General features: G+C 50.6%; 3 protein-coding genes across 4 annotated transcripts in view; 1 reads left to right on the plus strand and 2 right to left on the minus strand.

Annotated features, from left to right (window-relative positions):
• LOC125950812 (RWD domain-containing protein 4) overlaps positions 1-134 on the minus strand; it is a 1,629-nt gene extending 1,495 nt beyond the window's left edge. Inside the window, exon 1 of the mRNA XM_049679130.1 lies at positions 1-134. This exon is cut by the window's left edge and continues 81 nt beyond it. Coding sequence (XP_049535087.1) covers positions 1-27 — 27 coding nt within the window. The 5' untranslated portion in view covers positions 28-134.
• Positions 135-424: 290 nt separating this feature from the next.
• Positions 425-1,631, plus strand: LOC125950810 (probable DNA replication complex GINS protein PSF2). Its single transcript, XM_049679128.1, has 2 exons — positions 425-750; positions 812-1,631. The coding sequence occupies exons 1-2, from the start codon at positions 506-508 to the stop codon at positions 1,275-1,277; spliced, it is 711 nt and encodes a 236-aa protein (XP_049535085.1). The 5' UTR covers positions 425-505; the 3' UTR covers positions 1,278-1,631.
• Positions 1,632-1,902: 271 nt separating this feature from the next.
• LOC125950788 (TNF receptor-associated factor 4) overlaps positions 1,903-13,009 on the minus strand; it is a 37,281-nt gene continuing 26,174 nt past the window's right edge. For both annotated transcript variants that reach the window (XM_049679084.1, XM_049679083.1), the window contains 2 exons: positions 5,422-5,526; positions 1,903-4,589 (listed from right to left, as the gene is read on the minus strand). In XM_049679084.1, coding sequence (XP_049535041.1) covers positions 3,480-4,589; positions 5,422-5,526 — 1,215 coding nt within the window. In that variant the 3' untranslated portion in view covers positions 1,903-3,479. The remainder of the gene's footprint in view (positions 4,590-5,421; positions 5,527-13,009) is intronic.

Raw genomic sequence — 13,009 nt, forward strand, 5'->3', positions numbered from 1 at the left:
CGTTTGCATCTCCTTCGGGTCGGACATCACTTTGGATTCTATTCTGTACACTTTTTACTAAATTAAAACCTCTCTTTGCCTCAAAAATACATAAAATTCAGAGTTTTTGCACAACAAGTGTTTATTTGTTTTGGATTGGCCGCACGCAATCTGTCAAACGATTTTGGCCGGATAAACCGCAAGATTTTATCGTGCCTAAAACTTAACCAGCCAATCTCTTCTCAGTTTTTATTTCGTTAAAATAAAAACACTTAAACGAATTTTGCTACCGTGAAGCACGTTCCTCAAACGAAACAGTAAAATTAAATGGTTTTCTTATTTAAATTCAATATTCATTTGAAATTATTAGCAAAACGGTAGATCTGTCCCTTACCGTGCTGTCAAAAGACAGCAAGAAAAGCGCGCAATTTTCGAATCAAAACACACCTTCCAAAAAACACGAAACCTTTTCTTTCCCGCTGAATTCTACGTTTTTCCCGGCCTTTTTCACAACGCAACCCCTCAGATGGAGCCGGTAGAATTGGAATTTATTGGTGAAAACTCGATGGTTGGTGTGATTCCGAACTTTAATCATGATTCGATCTATCTCATATCGGGTACTATCGAACCGTTCCGCGGCGGCACCCCGTTGTACGTGCCACTCTGGTTGGCAATCCATCTGCGGCAACAGCAGAAGTGCCGAATTATCGCCCCGAACTGGATGGACATCGATCTGCTGGAGGACATCAAGGAGGCGGAAAAGCGCGAGGCGTATGTATAGTCATCGGTTGCGTGATCGGTAATAGTTTTTAAAGAATAGTTCCGTTTTCAGCACCTTCACCAAGATGCCAAGCTCAAACTATATGGTGGAGGCCAAGCTGATTCTTACTACGGCCCCCGAGGATGTTCCTTCGTCGGAGGTGATCAAAACGCTGATCAAAGATATCTACGATGTTCGCTGTGCAAAACTGCGCTCTTTGGTGGAAACGTTTCTGACCAGCGAAGGGGCTCATACGGTGCCGCTGGAGAATGTGACCGTGTTTGAGCTGCACACCATTCAACCGCTGTTGCCGCACGCGATGGATTATCTGTCGCGCATTGAACAAACCAAGAAGGCCCTGCGATCGAACATCACAGCACATTCGTTCAGCTTGGGTAGCTCTAGTGGCCTCACCAGTGCCAATCAGCAGATCAGCTCGAGTGGGCTCGGTGGTGCGAGCGGTTTAGGAGGTTCCGGCTCAGGTGTCAACTCTAGTTCCGTAGGTTTAAGCAGCTCGCTCGCCTCAAGACCTTGGTGAGCAGCAGGAAGGATCGTAAGTAAAAGCTGCTCCAAATCATACCAACTAGATATGTAATATTCATTTTCGATATTTATTATATTACTATCAGTCTCCAAACCATCTCCAACTCGTCCCAAGGGACACTAAAACAAACTTAAAAAAAAACTACTTACTTTGTCAACACCGTTTCTAAAACTAGCGAAGGTTTCAATTTAGTTCAGTCAAGAATCAAGCTGGCTACATTTAGCTTAATTAGAGCATTAGTTCAAAAAACACAAGTTCTATTTCTGTCTTACCACATATTTGTTTAAGCAAATTGTATTGTGCAGATCGAGATAGTAGGATATTACAGTTGATAATTGGTTTAACATATCAAGGTAATCTGTAGGTAATCGGTAATTCTAGTTTAATAAAATAGCAAAAGTCAATTTAGTTATTCAACAAATAAAGTCAATTTATTCAATCGTCTTGTAATATGATTTCGATAAAAATAAAAAACCAAGGTTTTCCTTTCAGCGATCCTGTTCCTATTTCGACAGAAGGTTAAAACGATGATTCGCATCCGGAAATAACGAATTCGTAGACACTATCGATGTGATATTCTTTCCGACACGCAATAAGAACAATACGCATAATTTTATGATTTTTCCATAAATTCAGTCGACTGCTTACATTTCGGTTGTATTTCGTCATTTGCTTACATTCCCTATTTTTACAGCTACAAAATAACAGAAACACTCCCCAAACGCACCCCTAGGTATAAGTTCGTTGGCTGGCTGTGGGTCTATCTCGTTACTCTTAATCGTATCCCAGGCTTACGGCTAAGAATGTTATTTAAATTAAATCTCTAAACGCGCGCTCTGCATATGTCTTTCCACTGCGCCGAAACGCAGCGGTGCATGCGCGCACTCGTCAGTGAATATGAGGTTCTTAGTATGCAAATGAGATGGTTTTCTAGCTAATGAAACGGACCTGGGTTATGTGAGTGGTTCCTTACGTGGATGTACGCAGGACCTATCCCCACTATCCCTTTGTGCAGTGCCGCCCGTTTCCGAACGGATGAAAATAAAACAAAAAAGACAGAAAACAAAAAAATAGCGGACAAAAGCCCGACCAACTAAGAAACTAAGCAGTATTACATAAGGTTTTGCAGTTCTTCAGGACGAGTAAATGGTTTCAGGAATAATAATGTTAAATGCCCTAGAGGAGCAGCCTGCCGGCAGGGTTATTAGCCTTACAATCTAATGACTCGAATCGAAAGAAAAGGCGTTGCTATGTGAGGATTACTACAATACGAAGCTCTTCCTTGTTTCCACAGCGTTGCTTGCAGAGTTCAGGTAAAAGAGGACGAACTCGTCCTTCTTGGATGGTAAGGCACCTAACTCCAAGCCTTCCGTGTTTGCGGACAAACCCGACTACACGAGTCGTCGCCATTTTGTATATCCGCATTGATTGTCCAGTATAATGAGCTTGAATTCAAACATTTCCGTTTTGCGATCCTTAATGGTCATCTTCCTCTCTTTTTATCATTGCCTTGTATGGATTGCCAAACCTCACTACTCCTCATATCATCGCCGAATGTGCGTTTGTGTTCCCTCTAAAGCCTATCTCGCCTACGAAATATACGGAATCTTATGCTAAAGATGTGGTTCCACGTCGTGCGAAGACGCTTGGCTCAGTCCTTACAAGCCTACAATGAGATTTCGAAGCTGATTTTCGTTGTATTGTTTGTGTGCCTTGTGTTTACGGTGTACGTGCGCGTGGGCAGCACAGCCGTGCCCACATACCGATGGCACCGAGAACACACAAACAGGCCTTCTTACATGTATTTATGGTTGCGTAGTGTGTGGTCATGTACAAAAACGCCCATCGAGGGACTCTCTGGGCACGCGGAAGCTCTTCCCCGTTCCGTTTACGCATTTCGAAACGAAACAGAAAGCGACGCACGTGATATGATGATGCCGCTGCCCCTCCACCGTAGCTCAATCACGTGATCGTGATCGTCTCTCCGACCGGAGAGTCTGCATACGATCGAATGATAAAGGGAGAGGGGCATGATTTCGGGGTTTAGGAATATCGTGAGTAGCGCAGGATGTGAAGGATGTATGTACAATTGAAACGGGATTCTGGGATTTCGATTTTGTGCGCAATCGAATGCTATTTACAATTCGTCTCCGGAACAGGAGCTCTGGTCACTATTCATCCACGGTCCCGCCGCTTTTACACGGCCACAATTTTGCTAGGATCAACCTTGACGCGCAGGAACACGGTATCATCCCGCACGAACGGACGCCGGCCAAGCAGTTCATGCGACACGAAGCGCGGAAAACCAAATCCAAGCGCATCCGGCTCCGTCGACGGTCGCTGGAAGTTCTCCCACGTGGGATCCGGTACGAAGGATTCAGCGACACCACCCTGGCCACCACCGCAGCCTCCACTACCCAGTGTACCCTGCTCGAACAGCGTAAAGGTAACGGAGTGCGAGAAAGGCCACTTGAGCAGAGCATCGTACTCGCCCGGGAGCACCTTAATGTAAACGGACACGTGCGTGCCCTCGCCGGGTCCATTGCCATTCAGGAACATCGATGCCTGCAGCTTGTAACCATACTGGCTGGTGTAGAACGGTGGTGACACCAGCTCGAGTCCATCCTTCGTGCGCGCTTCCTGCATCTTCACCGACCAATCGCTGATCTTCCACAGCAGCGTACCGGTATAGTTAATGCTCAGCTTGGCCATCGCACTCTTCAGCATGTTGATCTGCTGACCCTGTCGTCCCGAGAGAGCCACCATAAGCGACAGGTGCGCCGATGTGTTCGCCTCCAGGTGAGCCTCCAGTAGATGGCGCGGTCCCTTGAAGCGGCAACCAGCCTCCTTGAACGTACAGGGTACCGTCAGCGCCTTGCATTCGTCCCGCAGATGGGCCTCCAGGTCAGCCCGGGCAAACGGACCTACGTCGCAGCGCTGCGGACAGGGTACGGGACTGCGCGGACATGTCGCACCATGGGCGGCCATTGTATCGGCACTGAACTCACGGCTACAGTGCGGGCAGCGGCGTAACCGCTTGGCACAGTCTTTGGCACGGTGGATCGACATGCGGCCGCGTAGCACGCGCGTACCACACTTGGACTCGCAGTAGATCGGTTCGGCGGTACAGGTGCCGGCGTGCTCCTCCAGTCCCAGCCCCGTAAACTCGACGTTACAGAACTCGCAGATGGCACGCCGCAGGATGCAGGTGAACGCCAGATGGTCCGTCATCATGACGCGCGGGATCTGCGAACCGCACTTGTTCGGGCACTGGATGGCATCGTGTTTGCACGTATTCAGATGAGCCTGTCCGGGGTAGAAGAAAGCCGCGTATTAGTACATTGTGTTTTATGCCGGTGCATGTAACTCAGGTATTGACTAATTCATTGGGGATCTCTCTCTCTTTAGTGAAGGCATTTATGAACGACGAACGTAATGACATGGAGAATGGTGCGTAGGCCGCAGTAGCGCGGCAGGATTTGTACAAGAAAAATGAGATTAATTAAAGCTAGGTACTGAAGGGGATCGTGCGCTTTGCGTACCACTCTCAACACTCGTGAGATCGTGTGCGAGAGGTGGGAAACCTGTTCGGCGGCCGCCTGTACGACCTCCTAAAGGCCGTCGCAGCCACCGCCGCCGCCTGCGCACTTGGGCGGAGCGCGGTGATCGTGGAGATGAAAAGCAAGCAAAAAAGACGTAGAAAAAAAAACGATCTCACAAAACTCCACACCAACCGCAGCCATTAGACACCGAAACGCGAACCGCGACGACAAGTCGGTGTGTTGGAACAGCACCAGCAGCTCGATGACGGGGGATAAGTAAAAGTTGATTCTTGTTTGCTCCACTCGCGATCGCGATGGAGATGCTGCTGCTGCTGCTGGTGACCTAGCCACTAGACAGTGTGTGTGTGCGGGGTGGAGGATCATGCACTTTCATTCCTTTCCCCCAGCCTGTGGCACAGCAACGTCTTGGAGAGAAAGAGCAGTACGAATGACCGCGAAGATCATCGTCGGGGCGCTGCAGATGCTTTCGTTTTGGCATCGCGAAAGCTCTTTGGAACCTCTCTTGGTTCATCTATCCTGCCTCTTCTTCCCCATTGACCCCCCCCCCCCCCCCTTTTCACGTCAATGATAATCACCTTTAGCTTCCTCAACTCGTCGGACCATTTGCAGCCTTGCTTGTGATGAATACAGAATACCAATGAGCCCATAATGGCCTTCTCGGACTCCGGGTCGGGATAGATCTGTGTGAAGAGAGAAGAAAAAGAGAGAGAGAGAAAAGAACATTAATACGGTTGGAGCATAAAACGGTGCGCGGTTGTGTCACTAAACATTCACCACCGACCAGACGGACTAGAAGAAGACGAACAGATAGAGAGAGAGGAACCCCCCTTCAAATCCCCGCTCCTTTCGCTGCTTACGACGCTAAGAAGGAAATCAATTCCAAAACACCAAACGCGCACACAACTGCTTCTGCCGGTTCGCTGGCGTTCCTCCATCGTCTTCCCACAAACCGGAAATCAAAACGGAATATCATCGGAAAGTACGTGTTTGGCCTGGCTCCACAAAAAAAACACTCGCTCTCGGTTCTTTCGCGGCGATGGCTACTTCGATGGTGTCGGGGTGGTGGTGTTGTGTGCTGGTGGAAAGAAGCCTTTTCGAAGCCAAAAAGGCAACTTCCGCCTTCCAGCAGGCGGCCGGCGGCCGGGGGGCTTTGGCCGACCATTTCTCCCTTTTTCCTGCTCTTTCTGGGTTGCGTTGAATTTGTTTTTCTGTTCAATTCATCCCTGGATGGTGGGTGGGTGAGGTGGTGCCGCTGTAACACTTAACCTCTTCTGACACCAACCCGCTGAGGAGGGCTATATGTAAAAACCGATCCGGAAGAGCTCAATCACGCTCCCAGGTAATGGGAGGTGATAAGGGTGAAGGAGGCGAGTTTGTGTGTTTCGGGACCGAGATAACGGACCATAATATTTACCCAAAAATCCCCTACTCCCGAAAGGCCGGTTATTAGCATCATTTTGGGGCCGATAGCTGGCATTGCGCACCCCCGGAGAACCAATCAACTCTACGTGCCATCGATCAGTCCCTATCGATCAATCTAAGGGAAGAACCACCCCTCTTCTGCCTTATGCTGCTGCTGCTGCTGCTGCTGCTGCTGCTGCTGCTGCTGCTGCTGTTGGTGGTGATTGTGGCGCATACAGAATGGGGACCAGATGTTTGCGGCTCAATCGCTCGTCTTATCGTCGCCAGGAAGTGTCGGTCAATGTGCCGGCTAGCTGGCTAGCTGCCTTGACGCCACATATGACACACCAGCAAACCATGCGCGGCGTCCGGCGGCCTCCTAGGCTCGATCGCCACGCGAGATAAGAGATCGTGCGCGGCACACCAGTAGCAGCACCGTTTTTCATTCCACGGACCATTATCACAACAGACCACAGGACAGAGACCACTACACTACCACGGTTAACGTCGTCTGAGATACACTAGCCACGATGCAGGAGAAGAACGAACGAGGAGAAGGTGTGCAGATTTGAGCCACAAACGACACAACCGCGACCTAGTGCCTCCCGTCCGGTGGTGGTGTGTTTGTCATCAGTAAACACGCCACGGGGTCGGTTCGCGCTGAAGTTTGCTTTCTACGCGCGTTGTCCACCACACACCAGAGACGCGGCCTACTCTACGATAGCGAACGCGAGCAAACACAGTCCCCAGTCCGTGCATTCCAGTGGGGCCGCACCGCGACGAGGCGACACCGCGCGGCCCCTAAGGAGGAAACCACGCGATTTATGTGGGAAAATAGTGTGGCCACGACGAATGCCATACACATAACGTACAGAAGGCGCGCGAGCGCGAGCGCACACACACGTTAGCCTCGTTACAGATTCCGCAGCCGCACCACAGTAAGCGAGCCTGTTGTCGTCAACAACAGCAACAACACCGTCAGCTACTAGCCAGCCTCCTCCTGAGCTCTATTCAACCCGATATGGACGAGTCGAGGTGACTCTAATCGATTTGTTACGTCGTGTGGAGCAATGATTTGTTACGTCGTGTGCAGCAGCAGCAACGGCAGCCAAGAAACCAATCAGCAAAGTAGGCGCGTGTACGCATAAGCTCACCGAGCGCGCACAAAAGGTTGCTTCGATACTCGACCTCGGACCTCGCAAAGAAGAAAAAAACACAACAATGCTGGCGGATTTCGGACTCTAGTCCCTCCTCTCTGGATAGCGTCGTCGTTTTCAATTTGCAACGGGAGGTCAACGGAAATGGAAGCTTTTGAGAAGTCCCCAGGTGACGGTTGATATAACCCCCCCCCCCCCTTCTCTTGCTCCCCCGTGACCTTGCCTGTTGGTCTCTCCCCGTCTGACAAGGGGTCGTGGCGTGCACGATCATCATCGTGCCCGTCATCGTGATCGTCGTCATCCGCTGGACGGACGGACGGACACGCCGGAAATTGCGGCTCGATCGCCATATCGGTCGCGCACCCGGGAGCACCATGGTGGGGAAGGGGGGCTCGCGTATTTATTTAACTTTTTTGCTCAGCTGGCGACGGGGCCCTCACCGGATACCTCAATATAATATGCTCGAAGCTTCTTCCAGCGTATGTGGGACAGGCAAAAAATATGCTTAGTGGAGCGATTTTAAGGGGGGTTTTCACAGGCCCCTGTAGACCCCCCCGGCAGGCTGACCCCTTTTGCCACGAGCGCGCTGCTCTCTCTCTCTGTCTCTTGCTCCCTTAACACATGGCATGTTCTGGCGCGCTGGTAAATATTGGCATGGAGGGGGCGATCGTTCTTGGCACCTCCAGACACAGCGCACCACCAAACGCACATAAATATGTTGCTCATTGGTGGCGGCGGTGGCAGTGGCGGCAGCAGCAAACAAACAGAGCAATACGGATACAAAGGTTTATTTTTAAAACTTCTCGCACAATTCGCACCAATTTCCCTGCCCTTCTTGCCCTTCCTTCCTTCGCTTCGCGACAACTATGTCTACTGGTGCGCTTGGCGAGTTCTCGCGGAACAGCATTTGAAGATACATACGCGCGTATGGACGCGGTGATGCGTGATGATGGGGCACACCACATATGCCAGACCCACCACCATTTTCTCTTTTTTCGAAAGATCCCGTTCCGGCCGTTCCGGGGAGGAAGTTTCCTACCAGCAGCACCAACAACACGAGCACGCGGCAAGCTGTTTCACTCGTTGGCGTTTCTGTTGGAAAACTAGCTGGATTGACAACGGTTTTGGTGTTCCACCCCGTGCCGTGTGTCGCAACATTACAACCCACTGGTCTGCGGTTTGTGCGATTTGAAAACTCTGGCATCAACCTCTCTCCCCCCACATCGGGAACGATCACGGGGAGGATGATCAGGAGAAGCACAGAGACAGAGGACACCGAAATTAGTTTCACCAAAAAAAAAAAAGCAACATCAACCTGGCACCAGCAGGAGCATAATGATGAACTTTTCCGCTTCCACTTCACCGCTCATCAAGGGCAGCAGCAGCATTTATGACCAGACAGCGACCGGAGCGGACTGACGACGATGACCGATCGCGATCGTCATCCAATTTCTTTCCTACACACACGCATCATCCCCGTGGCCAATATGGCGGTTCTTCGCGGGCATGTTGTTCGTTATCATCGCCTTTCATCGCCGAGCGGAATGGAATGGACGGATCGGACTGGAACGCTCGCTGGCGTCCATCGTGCTGCTGGTGATGTTTAGAGTTCCTTACCTTCCCCTATCCCGTGTTTCAAACACACACGCACTCTTGGCATCCTCCTTCCGGTTGCAACAGACAGACGTGCGATCACTTGGCCGTGGCCGGCTCGCTGACTTGATGCCCAAACCCATAAATCATGCACGGTTGACCGCGGCAGCATGCGTGTGGTGTTGTGTCCGCGTCGCGCGACTATCGCCAACTGGAATGACGGTGATGATGACGAGGAGGTCGGGCATTTTCGATCATTAGACCCGCGCGCACGCTGCTGCTTCCCTCTCTTCAATTAGACCACCCCACCAACCATCAACCTTCCTGGCATTTACTACCACCATCGGAACAGCACACCTGCGCACGCACGCCATTCGCGGCTGTCGATCCGTGATGACCACCACACGTTTGATGAAGGGATTCACCAGAGGCCCCACCAAGGTTTAAAACAAATAAATTCGATCCACACGCATCCTACCAACGAGTGTGTGTCATACGCCTCTAGCTAGAGAGGGACACACACACACACACACACACACACACACACACAGAGATAATTGGGAGAGAATTGTGAATGCCTTCACCTCATTCCGATGGGTGTTTGTGCACGGTAAGTGACGAGAATGAGGTGAGGGTGAGGTGGTGGGCATAATTTGCTTACTCATAAACCCCCCCTCCCCTCTGTCCTCGCAGGTAATCCATTACCGATGGTGGTCAGAACGATCACTTACCACCTCTCACCAGCGTCGTCGTCGTCGTCGTCGCTAGCGCAAAATCTAACGCTCCAACCCATTACCTCCACCCTTCTCTCTGCCTTCTCTCTCACCGCGCTGGACAACGCACATCGCATAAACGGAACGCACCACCTTCTTTTCCTCCCTTCTTCATTTGCGGACACCCATTCAATGCAAATACAATGCAAAACGCGCAACACGCAAACCACACACCATCATCGGTCGATCGTGTACACCATCCCTCCTATAGACGACCTTCTTCTTTGCTTCTGCTGCTGCTGCTACCTTCTATGCTCGATCGCAAATCGATCTCTCACCGTCGTCGAGACGAAAAAGGTTTATACATCGATCGAGCGCAGCAGCAGCAGCTGAATGGCCAACTTCTTCTGAATGAGAATTGATTAAACGATCCACCCCGTGAACCACCTTCTTCTCCGCCAGACCCTTCCCAAAGGGTTTAATGAGATAATTTCACGATCATACACCACACACCAGCGCACCGACTGCTTCCATACATACGGCAGTGGTGGTGGCGGAAGACGTGAAATCTTCATTCAATTACTTTGGGACCTCCACACGACACCGGACCGACCAAAGGGGGGAATTAGAGTAGTGCTGGTGCTGTGGTAGTGATTTGGTTTCACTTTTTCCATTCAATCAAATAGTGCGCTCTCTAGTGATCGGAGGGGTGTCGGAAAAGCGAAATTGGACCCTCGCCCAAAAAGGCGAAAGGCTCTCCTCCCCCCCTCCCGGGAAAATCAACATTTGAGAAAAACCCAATTTGATCTAACGATTTCAATCGAGAGGGAAAGGTACGAAGAAGAATTGAAGGGGGGGTATACGGACAATGAAAAGCAATCAAAACCCTCCAAATGATGGTGGTGGCGATGGTGGACGAGACCTGCTTGTGTTCCCCCTTAAGCTGAAAGGGGTGCGCGGTGTGGTAGGAGAGAACCAATATTGGGTGCGACGAGGCTTAAAATTTCCACCAGAAAAAAAGGGCTTGAGAAAGCCGATGTTTGTTGGTGTGTGTGCGTGTGTGTGCACACGAGACAGCATTGGAAATGGATGGAAATATGTTGTTAATTAAACCACCCTTCTACCACTAACTCAAACTTAAAGCGATTATTGGTAAAAATTTAGGTTACTTGGATTTATTTAACATATTCAGGATCGGCTGTGAAAAGTGTTTTCCAGTTCTTGAAAATATGCTGCATATATCTAAGTAGCCTGGAATATTGACCAATAATAGCCGGCTTAAGAAAATACACCTTCCATACGAAGCTAACAATGTAGAGAACGGGAATGCTGTTACAACAACAAACTGGTATATTAGTTACAATTACAGTTACAATTAGTTACAATACAATTACAGACAGAGAAAGATCCGGTTCAATCCAGAACACAAATTGTCACAATGTAGAAGTGACTTTCGTGAGAATTGAGGTTCGAACATGAGCTCACCGGAGGTTGACATAGCTTTTGGTCACGCTATCGATTGAGCTACAAGCCACTCTTTCGCTTCGCTTGTTCTAAACGCGTACCTGATCTAACGACAAATTGTCTACATTTCTCCTGGGACAGCGGAAAAGCAAGTAAATGGCCTTTCCTCCTTTTAGCGACCACCCTTTATTTTTTTTCCAAGCAACAAGCCAATCGTTTGCCCGTTTCCACTGATTCGAGGCCAACGTACGCACGGAACGGAATTGAAGGAACGGAAGTTGCATAGGAAATAGATTGTAAACACATCACATCAGCCACCACCACCACCTCCACCCCAAGGCCATGGGACACACCGTGTCCACCCCGTTCGCTGGCCGGCCAATCGGTGGAACCCGTGAAACGGTGTGAACGAGGCGCACCAGGGAACTAGGGGGGGCTCCGGTCGATCAAGAAGCACACGTGTGGGTACCACCCTCGTCTACCTTCCCTTCCCCTCTCTCTCTTGATGGCTATCACTCAAAAATCAAATTCAACCAATTCCATCGTCCGTCCACGGCGTCCAATATTTCCCCCCCGGAACGGACGGACGAACGGAACGGAAATACAGTGGACGCACCTTCCGAATGAGGGTTGGGCGGTACGCACGCGCCACAGTGTTTGGCCACAGGAGGGACGACCGCCACCGTTACCGCCACCGTCTTGTGGTGCTTTCGATTTTCCTTCACTTTCACGATCGATCATCAACGGGCATCATTGATCAACGAGCAAGCCCGCACCCCTGCCCGCCAGCCCGCCGCCTCTCTCGACAGATTTCCCTTTTTATGCCGGCGCCTTGGCTCTGTTTTGGGGTCGTTTTCCGCTTCGCACAAATCGATGCAATCGATTATGCTGCTGCTGCTGCTGCTGCTGCTGCTGCTGCTACGCCGGGTGCGAAAATGGTGGCCCCAATTCACAGCACAACAAATCGAATTCACACATCCCTGCCTCTGCTCGTGGCCGGCCACACGGCAGGCGAAAGTATGGCCGCTGCGTTCGAAAAGGGGATTCTCAGTTGGGGGGCGCGCGCTCCGCTTTGGTGTGTTGTTGATCGAACTTCTATCGAACAGGGAGAGTGATCTACTTTTCTCACTATACGCGCTGTTCGATCACGCGTGTGCAAAATTCAACAACAATACAATACAATACAACAGTAATACAATAACAGCGAATTTACCCAAAACTGGCTGCACATAATACGACAGACGAGCACACTAAGAAACCGATGATCGCACTCCGAGCGAGATGAGGTTTGTCAACGCACCAGCACCAACTGGAACTGACTCTCTGCGCGCGCGCATCGCCGCATAATCGCGCCCATCGGGGGGGACAACATATGCTTCTCATTCTCCATTCTTAGCGGAGGCCTCCCCCCGCTCCCCCCAGGTACGATGAGAATATAGCTTTTCCAGCCACGACAAGCAGAACCAAGACCTGCTGTTGCTGAGGACGCCACGGAGAGGTCATACAGTGGGGCGGAAATTATGATCATGTGGAAACCGGCGTCGAGCATAGGAGATGGATAGGAGTTGGTCGCTAAAAATAACCGCAATTCGGAACCCACGAGAGAAAGAGGGAGAGAAAGAGGACATTCTGTGTGACGATGCCCGGGGAGGACCGCCGGTGCTTCGCGTTGTTCGTCGTCGTTGTTTCTCCTTTGACCGACCGGAGGGAACGGTGTGCTCTGCTCCACCAGCCCCACTACTTTCCAACCCAACAAAAACATACGCAGAACACACCCAGTGAAGTCACGGAAAAGAGGAGCACACGAACACACCAAGTATCACTGGGCCCTCGGA

Source organism: Anopheles darlingi, chromosome 2 (assembly GCF_943734745.1).
Source record: "Anopheles darlingi chromosome 2, idAnoDarlMG_H_01, whole genome shotgun sequence".
Classification (NCBI taxonomy): Eukaryota; Metazoa; Arthropoda; class Insecta; order Diptera; family Culicidae; genus Anopheles; species Anopheles darlingi.